Source organism: Leiobunum rupestre, chromosome 5 (assembly GCF_980474605.1).
Source record: "Leiobunum rupestre chromosome 5, qqLeiRupe1.1.hap1, whole genome shotgun sequence".
NCBI classification, from domain to species: Eukaryota; Metazoa; Arthropoda; class Arachnida; order Opiliones; family Sclerosomatidae; genus Leiobunum; species Leiobunum rupestre.
The window spans coordinates 14763663-14784635 of NC_143388.1; the positions used below are offsets into that span (position 1 = coordinate 14763663).

A 20973-nucleotide genomic window follows, 5' to 3' on the forward strand; every position below is an offset into this window, starting at 1 on the left:
CCAGCAAATGAATTTTGCAACAGCAGCGCCGCTTCGACGAAGTTAACGGAGAATTTCCAAAACTCCCGTAACACGTAGCCTTCTACAAGGCAGAACCCGTAACAAACACTTAACAAATGCACGCGGAACGCTAGAGTGATATATCCAGGTAGGAACTACTATTATTTATCCAAGGGTTAACGGTAATAATTAGTGTAGGGAGCTATTGACTCGAATCGCGTTAAAGATTTGCCACTCCTCTTAATTAAAGGCATTTAACGTCACTAGATGATTTGGTCGTTGAATGGGGTCTTGCGTATTAGCCTAGCAGAGACTCTCAAGAACCCACTTTGGCTTAAGGGTCCATCTTCCAGGAGTGGGAAGTATCATCTTTTTTTCCCTGGGCGCACAGTTAGCTTTCTATTCCTAGGGTGTATATTATTTTTCAAAGCTGCTCTCTTAAGTCATTGACCAATATTCTAAGCAGACTCACTGTTTCGGGTAAAAAAACACACTTTAAAGCTGGCAATCGGAAAATCAAGGAAATTTTAGTTAATTTCGTATACACCTAGTGTCGCTGCAGTCGCTTACAAACCAACTAGTTAGGCCATGGTTAAAAATAATTAATTATTTAACCACCTAGTCAGGCGATGGTTAAAAATAATTATTTAACCACCTAGTCAGGCCATTGTTAAAAATAATTATTTAAACACCTAGTAAGGGCATTGTTAAAAATTAATCTTTAACCACCTAGTAAGGGCATTGTTAAAAATAATTATTTAACCACCTAGTTCGGCCATTGTTAAAAATAATTATTTAACCACCTAGTAAGGGCATGGATAAAAAATATTACTTTTGAATTTGAATTGGCAATTTTTGATTGACTTCTCAGTAACCTGCGTTTGATATAAAATACATTATTTTTGGGTCTCCTATGGAATGCGTTTTTTATGATAAGTTATTAATATTAACAAAATGATGCGTCTGCATAACATTTAAGCCAAAAATAATTAAGAACAGTATAACTTTAATCAATAAATGAGCTGCCAAAGGGATCTAGATTCTAAAGATAGAGCGTGGAAAATTGTTTCAAATGAGTTTTTAACACTTAATAGAAAGGTTTCATTTTTACCCCTTGCGCACAGTTAGTTAACTTCTCCCTGAACTTTAGTGTGCTGCAGAGTTAATACTTCTACAGGGGCTTAACCTAATTTTGACCTACTTTTCTAAATTAAATTTTCACCACGTATATTCGATATTTACACATATATTGGTAATTTGCATAAAGTGTTCGCCACAGAGGCTAACATCCTAACGTAAAAGTTAAATCACGCACCCATTAGCGTCGTAAATCATCTTTCAGTCTTTAACAAAATAAAAACTTAAAATATGTATACATGCAAATTAGAACCGGCTATTCTCTTTAACCGAACCTTTAACCAAAGTAAATGAACAAAAAAACCAAAGTAGTAAGCGGTTCTTATCAAAGTTAAGAGCATATGTTAGACGTCTAGTGGTTGACCACCAGCGACCGGAGAAGAGGCGACCTCGCGTCGTGGCACCCTCTAGATTGCTTTAGGTTTATTTATTATTTTAGCGGAGTCTTCTGCTGGCGATATAACCCGCTCATTTCTTTGGAAACGACTGATAAAAAAGCCTGGTTGGAAGAGGGCGGTAAAGGAGTTGATCTTTTAAATAAAAATAGCGGTAGATGGCGGTGCCTAAGGAAATGAGCTCAATTAATCACGGATAATGAGTCGTTACGCTCGGGTTAGGCGAGTGCAACGCGGGGGTAGGCACTCTCAACCCCCCTTCTCCGTGAATTTACGATTAGAAATTCACAGAGCTCCCTCATCATTGGGGACCCGCCCCAACCTCTTTTGATAGATAAGAGGGGAGAGCCTATTTTTGTGTTTTAATTAAAACCCGCTGCTATAATGAAGTTAAAAAATTACACGTGTTTAATAATAATAAAAAAAATGAATAGAAGAATTTTTAGAGAAGTCGTTATTTTGGATGTGGCTATTATCCAGTTGCCCCTTTCTTTGGAAATCATTGTATCGTCGCGTTGAAAATTACCTGTATTAAGAATAATAACTATATCAAAAATAATTATATGCATATTTCTAAGGTACGTTGTATAAATTTACAATATGACTCTGTTAAAAAAACATTTAACATAAATTTGATGTATTCCATTCATACTTTTTCAAAATTTTGGAGATTATATGTACAATCACGGCCAACTTTGATCACGCGCTGTTCGCGCTACAGTGGCCAACACATTCGTCGAAATTCCGCGAGCAAGGATTTCCCCCTATAAACTGTACTATATAACGTGTAGGAGTTCAGCGCCACGCTCGGTTTTTATATTGGCTTCAATGTAAAAACTATTCTAAAAATAATAATCCGCTAGGGGCGCTCACGTCATACACATCTTCTGCTCATAGGTTAACACAGAAACGTCAAAGAATGAGATAGCCGCTGTAGCGCGAGAGATCAAAGTTGGCCGTGGTACAATAAATTTAAACAGTAGTGTCATAAGGCTATAAATACGTTCTATAAGTGCGACAGTTGGGCGAAATAATTGTTGAGATTTAGAGGGAGGTAGGATTAAATCAGGCAGTTGGTTTAGAGTGCGTAAGAGGGTGATAGTAAGCTCCTCATGCCACGCAAGCAAACAGCTCCTTACTCTACCTATTTCCGTTATCCTCAATACGTTTTAATAGTACGGGGAAACCGAAGAACTTTAATCAGTAGAGAGATAATATGCAAACTCAACCTGGAAAGTGTTGTTCGGAGTTTTTAACCCAGGGCCACGAGATGGAATCGAACCCACCTCCCCCGCTGCACTTTTATTAAGAGTATAGGACTTGACCTAAAGAGTGCGAGATTGGGGTATTTTAATTACTAGTGAAAATAATTGCGTTTTCCATTTGATTGCTCGAGATTCGCTCCGAATCTGTCTCTGACGTCATAGATCTCGCCCTAATCGACTAGAGTAAAACCGCAAATGGAACATTCCAGTAATTTGAAATTCCTTGTCTTGGTCTGCCATTTTGCCCGAAAAATCTAAGAGGAACACGCGAAAATTTGCTCCGATCTCGATCTCGATCCGTTGATCTGTCGAAATCGGCAGGTCGGTTTTGGGCAATCTCGGAGCACCCGAGAGCGGTAAATGGAACACGCGAAACTTGATCGGAGCAGATCCGAGCACGCAAATGGAACGTAAAATGTTGATCAGAGCGATCTAGAGCGCTCGAGAGCAGTCGAATGGAAAACGCTATAATAGGACGTGTGACTGATGGCGCTGCTTTTGCCTCTTTTGCAGATCGGGGTGCGAGCCGAGGCGGACGGGGCAACAGCAGCACCAGCAGCGGGCGTTCGTACAGCCACAGTAGTATGGAACTGTTGACGGGAAGGAACTACGGCGGCCTGAGCGGCTCCGAAGGGGAGCTGCACGAGCCGGATGGTTCGCGTTTCTCCAACGGCGGTGGCATCCACGTCAAATCTCCGGTGGGCGGCGGAGGGCTCCACGCCCACCCCAATTACTCTTCTCTTCCTCGCCAGGGACGGTCCAACTCTTTGGCCACCCCGACCACGAACTTTCGCATTTCCCCCGCTGGACGGGAGACGAACTCGAGGAACCCGACGAAAAACGGTTCCGGATCCGGAAAAGGCCGCTCCGCCAACGGCGCCGGAAATCGGGACAAAAGTGGTGGGAACGTGGTCGACAGTCCCACCCCCGCTCTCAATAACTCTGGTAACGCGACGCCCACGTCGAGAACTCGAATGGGCTTGGGATTACGAAGGGAACAGTCCTCGACGTCCACCTCGGACAACAACTCGGACGCTACGTACACGGACTCGGAACCAGCTTCCAGGCTGCACGATATGATTCACGAAAGCCAAAATGGTAAGCGATATTTCCCTTTGGGTCTAGTCTTCGTTGGCTACAGCCTGCCTCGTACAAAAATTCATTGGTTTGCTGGTTAATATTATTATAATATCGCGTATGGTAAGATCACTCTGACGGTTTTGGACCCGCCTACGAGAGAAAAAATCCTCTCTCACGTAGTTGTTTGTTAAGGGGGAAGACTACAGTGGCCATTGTCTACTTTCGCGCTATTTCAAGCTGAACTCTTTTAATTTGGTATTTTAACTTATAAAATTAATATTGATGTGTAGAACAGCCCCTTGTTTAGTGCTTAAAATAATTTTGACAATTTTAAACTACCCTTTAGTTAGGACCTTATATCTCGTTAACTAATAATATTAGAATTATCAAAATTATGTTAAGCACTAGAGGAAGGTTCAGCCTAATAAGAAAAATATAATTCAATTATGTAATTGTTAAAACAGAAACGTTTAGCTTGAACGAAAAAGAGGCTTTTACTGTATTCTTCCCCCTTAAGTTAACATACTGACGTCCAAAACACCGTCAGCCACATCGAGACGAAATCTGCCGCGATAAGCATTCCAGGTAGAGGTAGACATTCCTGTAATAATAACTTAATATTCAACTAAGGTAACACCCAATGCACCACCTTAGGCCCAAGTTACAATTCGTAGTAAGGTGGTGGCAAGCCCTTCATGCCACCACCATGTATTTAGGTCTTTTTAAAGGTAATAGTAAGTGTAGGGAGCTGTTGGCTCGCTTGCCATGAAGGGCTACGCATTTTAGCCCGGCCACCTAGTTATGGCATTAAAAGTATCTAAATGACTTGGGCTTAAGGTGGTGCCTTGGGTATTAGCCTAGCTGATTATTATAATTATTATTATCTAGCTTACCTCCAAACCAATTCGAAATTTGCCGCTTAAGATGTTTCAAAATAATTATTGAAAATAGGGTTGGCTTTGGGTGTAATCAATAAGAAAAATCTTTCCTGCCTAAATTTCGATAAAATTAAAAGCTAAGGAAAATTGGTTTCGTTTGTTCAAGCGGTAAAATAGCTTTTGGAAGAAATCTAACACGTTTTTGCTGCTTGTTCCTGTTCGTTTTGGAAGGATTTATTTTCATCTGGTGTTTTAGCTATGACGATTTCTGCTAAAGTGCGATGAAAAAGTTACCGTTTATTTCGGCTATAAATTACATTTGGAAAATAAATTGTTTTTTTTTGTGGGTGGGGGGATAAACTAAATTTGAATCCCGCAAATAGGGGGTGAAAAGGGGTCTGATCAAAACCGTCTTCCAATTCGTCCCACGTAAGAAACAAAATCCAATGCATGAAATCGTCAAGAAAAACATTAATCATTCCGGAATTTTTTTGGGGTAAAAATGGCACGGCTAAAAATGAGCGAGAAACTTTAAACATTATGGAAATACGCGATAAATCATACTTTTTTTTCTCTGACCGTATATAAAAAGAGAAAATGGAAAATAAAACATCCGTCAGAGCCAATCCATTTCCCCGGCGTTTCCCGATTGAAAAGCGCCATCTATCGATCGTTTAATGGTCCAGAAAAGGTTATTTTGGAAATTTAAATCTCCTACTAAATCTCTTTTTAATGCTCCCTCCGATAACGACCCCGTGGCCAACGGGGACCGAGCCGCCACTCGGCTGACGTTGTTGTTTGTTCTCGCCGCGTGGCGCTACCAGTCTTCCGCCGCGTCATTCCGGTGAAGGCGCCAACATTCGCTCAACACTTATTGGGGAATTTAATTAATCGCTTAGTACTCGAGTTCGCGAGTATAACGTATACGATTTGGCCCGAGTGTCGTGGCCTTATAGGTCGCTATGATTGGCCTTCCAGGATCGATGGGCAATCATGGCGCGGCCTCCAAAATTAAGGCCTAAATTATCTGTCCCGCCGTCGAGAAATGTCTCCGGGCCCTTTTACAGTTCCGTTTGACAGTTGACGCCACGTTTATCACCTCGTTGTTATTAATGACTGAACCCTCGTGATCCGCTTGTCCGCGAGGACCCGCTGGAATTTTCGTAAACAAGCCACTTCGTGATCGATTCCTTATCGGCCGTGTAAAGCCTCTTCATTAAGAATTTAGCCCCATCTATTTTCAAATAGCCCGCGTTTACACGCTTAAATATAACGCTCTCTTTACATATCGTAAACTCGCCAAATGAACCGTAACTTTTGATGGCTGGAAATTTTTAACAAAGTGTAAATATTGGAAGTTGATAATTAGTTTAAAAATGTTTTAACATTATCAGCCGGACTTAATTGGAAAACCTATATTTCCTAACTACTAACTGAAACTAGAAGTTTATAAATTATCTTTTAGAATGATGCCTCATACTGCAAATATTATTCACTTGATACATGTACCTTTTCAATACACGTTTTTGGAATAAAATGTTTCTAAATAAGAAATTATCCCTACGCAGTGTATTGATAATTTACATCGTCAGGCGGAAACTTTTCAGCTGTGATGAGGTGTATACTTCCGCGGTTTCAAGAAAAATTGCACCCATTGTAAATTGGCACCCATTGAAAACTGGCACCCATTGAAAACTGGCACCCATTGAAAACTGGCACCCATTGAAAACTGGCACCCATTGAAAACTGGCACCCATTGAAAACTGGCACCCATTGAAAACTTGCACCCATTGAAAATTTGCACCCATTGAAAACTTGCACCCATTGAAAACTTGCACCCATTGAAAACGTGCACCCATTGAAAACTTGCACCCATTGAAAATAGGCACCCATTGAAAATAGGCACTCATTGAAAATAGGCACTCATTGAAAATAGGCGCCCATTGAAAATAGGCACTCATTGAAAATCAGCCCCCATTGAAAATCGGCCCCCATTGAAAATCGGCCCCCATTGAAAATCGGCCCCCATTGAAAATAGGCACCCATTAAAAATAGGCACCCATTGAAAATAGGCACCCATTGAAAATAGGCACCCATTGAAAATAGGCACCCATTTAAAATAGAAACCCATTTAAAACGGGCACCCATTGAAAACTGGCACCCATTGAAAACTGGCACCCATTGAAAACTTGCTTGTGTTATAATAAGGCGAGTAAGGTTAGTTTTTACGTTGACATCATAACTTCAACAAGAAGTAATATAGACGAATTCAAGATGTTAGGCATCCCTGCCACCATTTTTCCTAAGTTGGCCAAATTATATTGAATTGACGACATATTATTATTATTATTATTATTATTATTATCGTATACAAAAATAGCTTTCGCAACGGAATAGGCCAACAATAACTGGCCTTAAAAAACATCACAGTCGAGACTGTCCCTCCCTAGCCTTTCCCGTCCAATGGGGAATCATTACAGCGAAATTTCATTCCTAATCGAACGTATGAATTCCTGAACAAAACTGAAAAATTACAAAGAAACGGTGTTAGTCTGGTTTGCAAGTAATTTAGCGATTATATTGTAATATCTTCTCTTAACCGCCACTGAGCGAGTGAGAGATGCTCAAAGAGATGTCGCTCATTCACTGGCGCCGCGGTGTAGCTTGCCTGTCTCTTTTGCCGCGTTTTGGAGTACCCACGCCTTTAACTCAATTATAATTCATTTGGGTTTGGCGAGAGAGCGCGGTTACCCCCCAAATGGGCCAAAACTCATTACGGCTTCGCGAAGAACCGACCAAAGTGCGAAGAATGTAGCTGTGCCCCTCTCCCATAATTGCATCACACGCTCTCATTAAGCCTTATAAATGTTTCTCTCTCTCATTTTTTTTATCTTTTATCCCCTTTTTGTGCACGAGCCGTATTTTATTTTCTCTTCAAAACATACATCCACGTTGCGAAACGAGGCTTAGCGAACTCTTTATTTAATAGGTGGGAACGGGGTAAAGTTTGCTGATCCGTACACGCTTTGAATAAGTTTATATAAAGATACGTTCCCATTAGGATGTAGTTCTCCTTGTTTTCCTCTTTTCCGTATTGCTAGATCGTTCATGGACCCATTAGGCTACTGCTGGAGGGCTATTTTTATGTATATTTTCTACGCTATTACTTTCCGAAAATAAATTATCTTTGTGTTTATAGTTATATTTACTCGTAGTTGTTTTTCCATTTCTTTGAATGATTGTTTCAAGGTACCAAATATTTGGTTTGTTTAGGAAATAGCTTCTAAGGACGATGTTAAAAAATAAAAAATCCTTCGCAATTTATCCTAAAATTTATTTTTACATTTTTTATAATTAAATTAATATTTACCATAATAAAAATAATAAAACCATCGTTTATTGCATAAAATTGCAACAAATTTTGTTATTCTTTGGTTTAAGAGAATTCGGCTTATGTCCTGTCTTTATATGAATATTTTGTTTGTGATTATGAATATTTTCATGATCTAAGTTTATTTTGAAACCCGTGGATCTGGGACTAGTATTTTGCTTATTTGCCATTATACATTTATTACAAAAAACATTTAAAATAAGAAAAACGGCGCGGAAAGCCGGAAATTAGTGAAGCCTACTCCTAAAAATCGACTGCTCTCAATTTCTTAGGGGTTTGCCAGATAAATATTTTTATCTCACACGAAAAAACAGCCAAACCTTCACCTACTCCGAACTCAAAAGGGGGAAAGCTACCGATTTTATAGAACGCTCTATTGTATTCGATAGAATGGGATTCGATTCAATGTGAAAACCCCGTTCTATTCAGTATTTTTGAATAAATGTAGTTAAAACAACGTAATTTATTTAAAACTGTGAAATTCTTTAGGGAGTGACAAAATGTGACAAATGGTCGGTTAATTCCTTTCGAAACGTTAAACGTATTAGATGGGCGCCATCAGAAGCAGGCGCATACTCTATTTAAAATCTTCAACTCATTTGGCAAAAGGGGGTCGACTCTACATAAATTAATGAGCGTCATAATTTGGAGCCTTCAAGTATAGCGAGAACGGTCCTCGTGAAAAATTCAGCTCTCCGTGGCTAATTATTTCCAACCATAACGCGTTATAGTTTCGAACGGGTGGCTGGCAGGGTGAATTTTCTTTCGCGCATAAATATAAGGCCAGAGTGGTATAATGGCGGTGATGGACGAGCAAAACTCAACGACTGGCGAAGACACTTAAAATCGCGGGGCCTGGCAACGTCGACAGCGCCACCTTTCGTCTAAACGCGGCGGCGTTATAGTACCCTTGACTCGCGCTTTATGGCGGAAATTTTATTCGCGGGAAACCCTTCTGTTTTTATCCGCCTTCCGCCAACGCCAATAAATCAGCGTTTTAGTTCTCCCTTTTTTAACAACGTATCCAGTTACCATCAGCGATTTAAATTTTAATGCCCCCTCTTATGGTGTCTTTAGAGAGGGTTAGTAACCCGAGCTTCAACTCCAGCCCCAAAGGGGGCGCTTCGAGGAGTTCGTTTTTTTGCGGAGGTGTCCGGTTCTCCCCATCCCTCTCCGAAATTTCCTCATCCTCCCACTCGTCCTCATCCTCAAGCGCGGCATTTGGTGTCGCTCTCTCATCAAACTCTGCCCGGTGACCCATCCCCTCAAAATGGAACGATTTTTTTTATTGTCAAATATAAGTTTCCTTTTTTGCGTGGATTTTTTAATAAGGGGAATATAATTCAACTGGTAATCTCATTTTACCAACGGTTTATTATGGTATTTTTTTCATCAATATTAGAAAGGAAATTTCCCTTAATTAAAAAAAAGGTTTTATGGGGGGTAGAAAATTAATAATTAAAAATATAGATTATATTTATAATCAGTAAAAAATAATAACGGCTCTTATTACGCTGTCAATTATACTGTAAACGTGACACCTTGTTTTTTTTAACTACTAGCGTTCTCAAGTATCTGGAAAAGTAGCATAAGACCCAAAAGCGTGTCAGCTGTACCTTCGCGCCTATTAAAATTTCAAGTGAGACCTAGTCACACTATAGACTACATAACCTCCTAGTTGGAATAGTACTAGCAACTTTATATTTAGTCTATAGTCTGGCGCAATTTTCTCTCTTCGATTTACTCGCCCGTAGACATACGTTCTAAAACGCCTCACTAGGCGGCGCTGGAGTACCTCGATTTTGAACACGTATTTTCCGACCCCCTTTGTTTCCCTTTCTTACTTTGCGACAAACTCTCATTAGCTACTATACCGTTCTGACACACTTTTGGGTCTTATGCTTCTTTTGGTACCAGGTATAAAATGTGCAAGCGAAATTAATTTATCTGTAGATTTAGTTTTAAAGGCCTATTATATGTAATGCAGGGCTTCCAACAGGTCCCTAAAATACCTGAGGGTTCCTAATTTTCTTCAAGGTCTTTAATCTATCCTAAAATCGAGATTTGGTCCCTAAAGTACCATATTTCCAGGGAATCCAACATAATCTTAAAATATTTATACATATCAATAGTTCGAACATATTACACAAGGTGGCGCCACAAATTTGGAACACTATTAAATCATAGAACAGAGTTTTGGAATTTAGTACAAACAAGAATGTATTTATTTATACTCAGGGAGAATGAATACGTCGAGACTATCGACGGACCCGTTGAGCCCCTAACCCCGACACGCTAAGGGGGGGGGGGGAGGGAAAAGGAGGCGGTCTAATTTTTTGAGTCCTCGCTGCAGCGTTAATCGCGTCGAAAAACGTAATTTTTAAGAACCAATGAGATTGCAGTATTATTTGATTTTATTAAAGCGGAGGAGCATACCGGGGGCCCAACGGGTGGAATTGGAGAAACGCTAAAAATAATCTCGACATATTCATTCTCCCTGAGTATAAATAAATACATTCTTGGTACAAATAAAGAAATGTTGGTTTTATATTAATCCATATTTGGTTAGTATATTGAGAAATTTGGTTCCTATTTTACCCTATTTTCATCGCGAAAAGTTCACTTTTACACACAATACTAAGTGATTTGTGTAAAGTGTAACCGATGCCAATGCCGCCGTATTCGACATAACTCCCCAAGAATTAGGCTTAGAAGGGCCAGGGATATCTTAATCGAAAGGAAATATCATGTCCTCGGTAGCCCGTTTTTTTTTTTAATCGGAGCCTAAAAAAGTTAATAATTTTTCCATTTAAGTGGTTTTTTGGCGAATTTTAAGTACAAGATGATTGAAAATTGGTTCAAATTTAAATTTGATATTTAAAATATATTTTATACATCGGGGGATTGTGTGTATTAAAATGTCTGTGACATCTTGTTTCCCTATTTTTTCCCAGATTTTGATGACAATCCTGGTAATGTTTAAGTCAAGATATTTATATACTTAATGTGACTAACATTAACAGTATAGGCCGATGGCTACTTCAATAGTAAGAGTTATATTATGAACTTCTGATAATATTTATTTTTTGTATAAAAAAACACTTCGTGGTTGACCTATTATTTGTAAATACGAGTAAAACGGTACATTTAAATTCAATATAATGGTTTTAATATTGCGACTTAAATATTTTTAATGTATTATTACGTGTCAAAGTTATTTTACACAGGGTTGCCACACGTCAGGGAAATCAGGGAAAATTCAGGGGATTTAAAAATGGGCCTAAAAAGTCAGGGAATTTTAAGACTTTGTTAAAAATCAGGGAATTTAATTTTATCTTGGCACTTTTTAAAGGTAATTTTACTCTAGATCTATAATAAATTCTATGGCTAATTTTCTCAACATTGCAATAACCTTTTCACTGAAATATAAGTTCATTTAAATTTATTAACTTCAAATAAAAGTAAAAAAGAAAAGAAAAATTTTGGCCTGATTAAGTCAGGGAAAATCTCTTAAAATGGTCAGGGAAAACAGGGAATAGTCAGGGAATTTGAATTTATAAATTTGGTGGCAAACTTGTTTAAGTACATCGCTATCGAACTTTGTTATTGTAGTCGAATAAGACCAGTTTCGAGAGGCCCTATTTTTTATTCTCAGCCTATTAATTCCTCTGGCACCCTTCCGGCTTATGTATGAGCTCCATATATTATGGTGCTGTTTTCCCCCTCCGCGCGTGGTGCCTTGTTGGTCTCTTCGCTGATAATTTATTTCGGCTATATTTTTTTTCTTTCTTCGCTTCTCGATTGTTGGCATGGCAGTCTTCTGCGACAGTCCTCCCGAACCAGCGCCCCCTATCGTCCCGTCCCGGAACCTCACCGCGGTTCAACACATCGAAGCCTTCGGACTCAGGCCCAGGCTAGGATATCTCGAAAGCGAATGCGAATCTGAACCGCCATACCTGCCTACCATGTTGACGTCACCGTTAGCCGCCTACAGTCAACCAGGTAAAACATTCAAATCATTGTCTTTAGATTTCAGGTTCGGCTCCCAAGAAAAATTAATGCATTTATAATTAGATTTTAAACAAAATCTATTTCAGGAAAATTTCATTTCGTAAATTGTGTATTTAAAGGTTTTTGTAAAAATATTTGTTAGGGTCTTTGTAATGGTGGTTTATTTCTAGTGTTGTAAGTCGGAAAATTTTCCGCGGAAAATGACCGAGGCTTTTTTTCCGGAATATTTTCCGTATTTTTCCGAAAAAAAATTAAAAAAAGTTTTCATTCCATGATTAGTCTAATATATTGTTTGCAAATTGAAATAAAACCGTATTTTCGCCTCATTTTTTCGAATCTGAAAGTAAAACTAAACCTCTAGACTAGTTTAAACTGATTAACAATGTAACGCTATTAATGTTTTGTAGTATGTTTACTGATATTAGACATTTTATATCGATAAAAAGTTAAAAACATTAAAAACCCTTAAAAGCTAATTTATGTTTAAAATTTTTATTTTTCAGAAAACTTTTATCTAAAGAAAATGTATTGGAAAACCTATTAGATTAAGAGTTGTTACAAAAATTGTGTATTTAAAAAAAATTTTAAAAATATTTTACCTAGGGGTTTTGCAAGAATATTTTTCACAGAAATGCTCAAAAATATTTTGAACAGAAATTTACAAAAATTGTTTTTTTTTCGGAAATTCACAAATATTTTTTTTTTTGGAAATTCTAAAAAATATTTTTAACCGTACTTAGAAAAAAATATTTTTAGCAGAATTTTTGACTGATACAATTGTGATTCCGCTCCTTGGTTTACTTGCTATAGTAGCAACGTTTACAGTAGGAAATCGAACTATGCCACCTATGCATTTTAGGGAGTAGCAAATACTTTTCATCGAATTTTGGCAGGGTTCGAAAGTAGTTTTTAATAAGTGGTAAATAATGTGTTAAATAACGTTATGGTATAAAATGGCAAAAGTGGTAAATAATGATATATGGTAAATAATATTTCAATGAATTATTTACAGTATTTTAAACTTAAACCTACATTTGTGGAGATAAAAGCTTTAAGATTTGGAACATACTTGTAGAGTCCTGAAAATACCGTTTAAGATCTTCTAAAGTTGATATATTCCTTTTTCCAACGATTTTCTCGATTTCACTTATTACCATACAATACAAACCAATATATACCATTATTTACCACTATTAACCATTATTTACCACTATTAACCATTATTTACCACTATTAACCATTATTTACCACTATTAACCATTATTTACCACTATTAACCATTATTTACCACTATTAACCATTATTTACCACTATTAACCATTATTTACCACTATTAACCATTATTTACCACGATTAAAAATTATTTACCACTATTAACCATTATTTACCACTATTAACCATTATTTACCACTATTAACCATTATTTACCATTATTAACCATTATTTACCATTATTAACCATCATTTACAATTATTTACAATATTTTCCACTATTAACCATTATTTACTACTATTAACCATTATTTACCACTATTAACCATTATTTACCACTATTAACCATCATTTACCACTATTAACCATCATTTACAATTATTTACAATATTTTCCACTATTTTCCATAACCATTATTTAACATATTTACCATTACTTACCATAATTTACCAGTGGTATGCACAATATTGGAAAAAAAGTGGTATTTTGGAACCCCGGAATTCAGCAAAAATATTTTCTTAGGTTTTTATGCAAAATTATTTTATGTAGAATTATAAGAATTTTCAAGGATGAACTACTTTAGATGCTATATATTTTTTAACTCTTTCAAACAGGGTAACGACAAATTAATTTCGTTAGAGCAAATTTAATTCCATTATCAGTAAAGGCTTTGCTCCTAGGAAACTATTGTTTCCCGTTTAACTCATACAGGGTGTCCACTAAAAAATGAACCAGGGTGAATATCTTAAAATCTGTTTTAGGTACGAATTTGAAATTTTCAGGTCGCATAGAGCGTGTAGGGGGGAATACCTACTAGGAAAATGTAGAAGACCTTGAACCATGTCTTCAAGGTCATCCATAAATTATCTCGAGAACCGTAAGCGTTAGAAAGTTGGTTCCAATTAGAACCAAAAACGTAAAAGGGAAAATTGCAAGAAAGCGCTAATATCTCGAAAACAAAACGACCTTTGTGATTTTAGTAACAATTTTCTCGATTACCTATTGGTCAAATCCGATCGCTTTAAAGCTATTTAGACCTAAAACGTGACAGGGAATACTTTTCTAATTGGAACCAACTTTCTGACACTTACGGTTCTCGAGATAGTTTTTGGATGACCTTGAAGACATGGTTCAAGGTCATCGACATTTTCATAGTAGGTGTTCCCCCTACACAGGGTTGGAAAAAGCCCGCTTTAATTGAAAAAATCCAGACCAGTGGTTTTAATTGGCTATAACCGGCTAAAATATAAACAGTGCCTTTTACTTATGTAAGTAGAAATTGTCTGCAGTTATTGTCGTAAATAAGGAACTAAACAAATAAAGCGAAATAACTATATAAAATAACTGAATTCTTCTGATTTCCTCGGGAAATTCCCCCTAGTTTGTGTATGACGCACCGACAGAAGCGAGGCAGCGGACTTTGGAACTTTAAACCTACCGAAAAACTGGTAAAAGTAAACCGGTTTCTATATATGAAACAAAAAATAAACTAAATTTCTAAATAAAAACTATTAATTTACTAAAATATTCATATTGTAATTGGTTTTGAAAAAAAGCCAAAACATTCTGGATTTTTTCAAGTGGCTATAACCGGTTTTAACCAGGTGGCTATAACAGGTATGGATGGTTCTAAGCCAACATTGCCCCTACACACTCTATGTGACCTAGAAATTTCAAATTCGTAAATAAAACCGTTTTTCAGATATTCGCCCTGGTTCATTTTTTAGTGGACACCCTGTACGTGTTAAGGACCAAAGCCTCAAAGAAACACAGGTTGTTGAAAGTTTTTCCCCCAAAATGAGGGTGCAAAAAAAGGAGTAGGTGTCTCGACGTTACCCGCATTTATGTCTCGTGGAACAGATGTCGACCTGTTGTACCTATACAACGGCTCCATCCCCATTCCGTATGTGTTTAAAGCTCGGCGAACCTTGCCATCAAATAAGCTGGGATGGACACCGTTGAAACGACACGTCAGAGACGAAAAGAAATATTATAGATTTTCCATCACTCTTCGTAGCCGCGCGCTAAAGACTTTAAAACCAAACCCAACAGTTTTTTTGGTTCTCCGGGACCTATAGGTTGCCTAGTCACTCTATAGCGGAGTCTGTCTGCCGTAGACGACCACATTATTGCCCGCCATAGAGGAACCCTCCCCTCATTCTAGTCGTGTACACACTCCGTTATTAAAGTTCTCGGTACTGGAGGGAGCTGAACCTTTTTTTCCATAAGCGCCCCAATAGTCAATTCGAGCCTGAGTCACCACTTAAAAAAATATATAGAAGAAGCCTCTGCGATCGTTGGCGAATCGGAGGTTCCGGTCTTCATTTTGGACCGTGACAGATCCGAGTGGCAATTTGCTACGCCGACGCATCCATGCGTGGTTTTAGTCACTTAGATTCCCCCGAATTGAGCAACCACTATTTGCCATTGCTGCTACTTCGGTCGAAGCTAGTACTCGAGGGACTCTCGGTTACGGCGAAGTGTCCACTAACTGCGGATTTAGTTTGGCTACGAAGGAGATATTATGTCCCGTCTTATTGTTCATTTCGCTGCCCCAACTCCAATTTTTTTAGTGTAATCTAAATTTTTTATATCCAATTTTTTTGGCTAAGCTGTCCCTGCCCAAGCTCTATCCGATTGAAAGTTTAGTTCGCATTAGTCGTAATTTCTTTAACCCGTGGTAGTTAGATTTATTACAAATATCCACTAATAATTAAACTTGTATATTCGGTTTTTTAAAGATATTAAAAAATATATATTTGTCTCGAAAATGAAAATTAGTTCGCATTGGTCGTAATTTTTTAACCTGAGATAGATAGATTTATTACAAATATCCACTAATAATTAAACTTGTATATTCTGTTTTTTAAAGATATTAAAAAATATATATATTTGTCTCGAAAATGAAAATTAGTTTGTATTAGTCGTATTTTTTTACCTTGGCCTAGTTAGAATGTTTACCAATGTCAATTAATAATTAAACTTGTATATTATGTTTTTAAAATATATTAAAAAATATACAAGGTGTTTCAAAAGGCTATGCAAATATTTGAAGGAGTTGTAGGGGGTGAGTTGAGAAGTATGCCTGTTATTTTCCCATTTTCCTACGATGAGTTTAAAGAGCGCAAGAGAGCTTCAAAGTATGGCCTACTAGCCCCTGGAAGTAGGCTGCAACAAGCGCACAACCAAGCAACAGGGCCTTTAAATACTGTTTAAGTTTACTTTTTTACGCTGGTTACCTCGATTTGTTTACAAAGTCCTTTTTTACCAATCACACGAACCCAAACCTTAATTTCCCCGCTGCTTGGTTTTGCGCTTGTTGCACCGACCTCCAGGGGCTAGTAGGCCACACTTTGAAGCTCTCTGGCGCTCTTTTAACTCCTCGTAGGAAAAAGGGGAAAAAACAGGCATACTTCTCAACTCACCCCCTACAACTCCTTCATATTTTTACAAAACCTTTTGTAAAACCCTGTATTTGTCTCGAAAATGAAAAATTATAATAGATCAACAACACCCTAATTTAGATTAAACTTTCGCATTAGGTCAAAACTTAGTTCCATTAAAAGTGTTTATAAAAACTGACCATACGAAGTTCCGTCGTGTTTTATATTTCCACTGGTCACCGTATTTGGTGTCAACCGAGGGGCAGGTAACTTCCTTGCTTGACGACGCACCCCTCGAAAGATTAAATCCGATTTATTCGTGATTATTTTGATTAAATCACGTTTAATCAATAAGTATAATGTTTAAATCTGTTTAAATCTGATTACAATGATTAAATCTTGATTTAAACGATTAGAAATTAGAACGAGAATCAATGATTCAAATTTAGTGATTGGAATGATTATAATTGTGCGTGATTAGAACGAGATGATTAGAATAATTTTATATCTGATTAGAATTATTATTTCGTATTTACCGCGCTCGATAAAATCTCGATACGACAGATTATATTGATTAAATCGTTATTAAAATAAATAAATCGTGATTAAAATGATTAAATCTAATGAAATGTTTAAATCTAATGAAATGTTTAAATCTAATTAAAATGATTAAATCTAATTAAAATGATTAAATCTGGTTAAAATGATTAAATCATTATTAAAAAGATTAGATCTCGATTAGAATAATTAAATCTCGTTTAAATCGTGATTAGATTTTCTAATATTGATTAGATTTTCTAATATTGATTAGATTTTCTAATATTGATTAGATTTTCTAATATTGATTAGATTTTTTAATCTTGATTATCCTGATTTAATCACGATTATCCTGATTTAATCATTTTACTATGATTAAAACGCACCAAAAATAGAAGTGACCTGCTCCTCGGTGTCGACTACTACTAGACTGACGGAAAGCCCATACTAATAGTCTAAACTCAGCCCGATCTGTGGCTCTTGACTCGAGAGTGCATTCGCTTTTTTAAATTTCAAGAGTGGGTGCGCTTTCCATACTCGGAGCTCCTTAATCTAGAGTTTGATGGAGAGAAGATCGAGAGGTTGGGATGGATATGTCTGTTCCCATGACAACCCCGCCTCTGATTACCCTCTCTTCGGCGCTCGGTCGCGGTGGACGCTTTAAAGGGAGATCATGGGGGCGATATTGATGCTTGATTGAAGAAAATGATGACGAGGGACTCCAGTTTTTGATGGCGGACGCGCGTCGAGATGGAAGTTGATCCATCTCATTCAACGTGTCATCCGGAGCAGAACTCCCCCGAGTATTTACCTTATTATTATTCCTGGTGACCAGACGAATTCTAGACGAAAATTGACCCATAATTCACCGCGCGAGTCGTAGCGCTTTCCAAGTATCCCTTTGGGAAACAACCTCATCAATTATTTTATCTTTATCTATTTCTGGTGACATTTATTCCTAGACTCTCTAGAGTTCATTTGAATAAATGATGGTGTGGGCACTAAACCGAAAAAGTTTTAAATAATGTATAGAGTTAATTTAAATTCATCACTTATAAAATTAGGTTAAAGGTTCATCGACTTTTTCATCTTAATCTCCAAATTTTAGATTATTAATTAGAGTGGTTTTATTGCGTATAAACTTATTACCATTAAAATTAAATTATTTAAATGTAATACGTTTAAACAGGAATCCATACCTCTACTTAGAATGCTTATCGCGGCAGATTTTCGTCTCGATGTCGAAAATGACGTCACTATGTTAACTTAACAAACAACAACGTGAGAGGGAAGCGCGTGCAAAGGGAATTTTTTCTCTGGTAGGCGGGGCCAAAGCCGTCAAAGTGATCTTCCCATACGCGTTACGGCAGGATAAGCATTCCAAGTAGAGGTATGGATTCCTGGTTTAAATAAAAGTGTTTGCAAAAAACCAGATATCCCTTACATAGAGTAAATATATATGTGAATAATCAATCAGTATTTGCGTGTAATAATTTTTTATTTGATCTAATAATCCATGTGAATAATTTTTTATTTGATCTAATAATCCATGTGCATAAGTTAATTCGGGTTATCAAATTATGAAACCATATAATAAGGAAATAATTTTATTTTCAGATTTGGTCAATGGTCAGTCAAAACCATTACTGGACAACAATCTAGAGTCCAACCATACGGAAAACCAAAGAAATAATTCTCAACTAAATAACAGGGTCGAACAAGAAAGGTAAATACAAATTTTGACTATGGTATAATATTAGCATTAAAAGTCGCTAATTGTCTTGGTTCTATGGTGGTGCCTTGGGTATTAGCCTAGCTGATAGCTAATGAAGTAAATTAAAAGTAATTCTAAGTGGTTTATTTGATTCTAAGGAATTTAATCTAGAAGTGGAGGAGGATTAGTAAAATTATTATAAAATCGAAGAACGTAAAAGCGCAAGAAAATTCATTAATAATCTCGAGTTAAGTTTATATTTAATGTTCATTGAGCAATTCTGAAGTATAAGTGGGCGCATTGATTGGGTTTAGTTGGTCTTAGCTGTTCGTAAGTTTGGCTTACTCTTCTTGAAAGTACGCGGAGGGTCCAATAATTAATGGGTTGTCTTTGTCGTTAATTAGTCAAATATCATTCTCGTCTTCCTAATGGAGCCACTCATTCTTAATTCAAAGAGGCTCGAAGCCAACTTGAAGCTACTCTTTGTATTCGGCGTACAGCCTTTCTTCATTTCTTTGACAAATGATCCTAAATTAATAGTTTACAGCAAAGAATTTTCTCCGAAGAGAAAATGAAATTACGATTAGGCACGTCCATAATATCTAGTTCAAAAACAAATGGAAAAAAGTTCTGAATCCCAAACTCAGTTCCTTTTAAAATGTATGTACTTTTTCATGGAATGCTTTTCAAAATTTGAAATTAGCTATAAATAGGACAATCGCAAAGATAATTTTTATCTGAATTGAAGGAACTGATTTTTTTTCACAGATATTTAAAATTTTATTTTACGGTTTAATGAAGGGATTATCTTCCATTTCTAAACAAAATGCCATTAGATATAGTGTTCTTAAATACTTCAAAGCTGCTCATAATTATACCTAAACTATTGAATTTGTATTCGTTTCGTGAGGCCTTACTTCAGTTAGAAATTGTTGGGAGCAGCAAGGACTAGTGACATTTATGACCTTGTATAAACCTATAGATCAGATGGGGGGTGGTGGAGTGGTTAGCGCTTTTGACTCGCCGCGAGAGAAGCCAGGTTCGATCCGAGCACTTTCCACCACCTTCTTACTCAATGTAACCTAGCCACCTGAATTGATGGCCTTAAACGTCGCTTGATGACTTAGGTCCAAGGTGGTATGGCTGATTTATTTTTATTATTATATTTATCAGAAGTTGAATTTTTTAGTCCTACCAAAAATTATTTTTATTTTAAGCCTTTCATTGCTTTCATAAATTTTGGTCTGTCACTTTACTAAAAATATTGAATTGATTACTGTTTATTTAATATGACAGAAATGTTTAAATTTACTTAATTTATTTTTGAAATAGTTACGTATTAATATTTAAAATAGTTACGTATTAATATTTAAAATAGTTACGTATTTATATTTAAAATAGTTACGTATTAATATTTCAAATAGTTACGTATTAATATTTAAAATAGTTACGTATTTATATTTAAAATAGTTACGTATAATTATTTAAAATAGTTACGTATTTATATTTAAAATAGTTACGTATTTATATTTAAAATAGTTACGTATTTATATTTAAAATTGTTACGTATTTAATATTTGAAATAGTTACGTATTTATATTTGAAATAGTTACGTATTTATATTTATATTTAAAATTGTTACGTATTTAATATTTGAAATAGTTACGTATTTATATTTGAAATAGTTACGTATTTAATATTTGAAACAATTACGTAATTTATATTTGAAACAATTACGTAATTTATATTTGAATTAGTTACGTATTTAATATTTGAAACAATTACGTAATTTATATTTGAAATAGTTACGTATTTAATATTTGAAACAATTACGTAATTTATATTTGAAATAGTTACGTATTTAATATTTGAAACAATTACGTAATTTATATTTGAAATAGTTACGTATTTAATATTTGAAACAATTACGTAATTTATATTTGAAATAGTTACGTATTTAATATTTGAAAC

General features: G+C 36.2%; 1 protein-coding gene across 5 annotated transcripts in view; it reads left to right on the forward strand.

Annotated features, from left to right (window-relative positions):
• Positions 1–20973, forward strand: part of LOC149943621 (teneurin-m-like) — a 280977-nt gene that overhangs the window by 157221 nt on the left and 102783 nt on the right. For 3 of the 5 annotated variants that reach the window (XM_090175899.1, XM_090175900.1, XM_090175901.1), the window contains 3 exons: positions 3311–3895; positions 11963–12148; positions 18906–19014. In XM_090175899.1, the coding sequence (XP_090032025.1) occupies positions 3311–3895; positions 11963–12148; positions 18906–19014 (880 nt within the window). The remainder of the gene's footprint in view (positions 1–3310; positions 3896–11962; positions 12149–18905; positions 19015–20973) is intronic. The other 2 variants (XM_090175902.1, XM_090175903.1) reach the window with 1 other exon arrangement.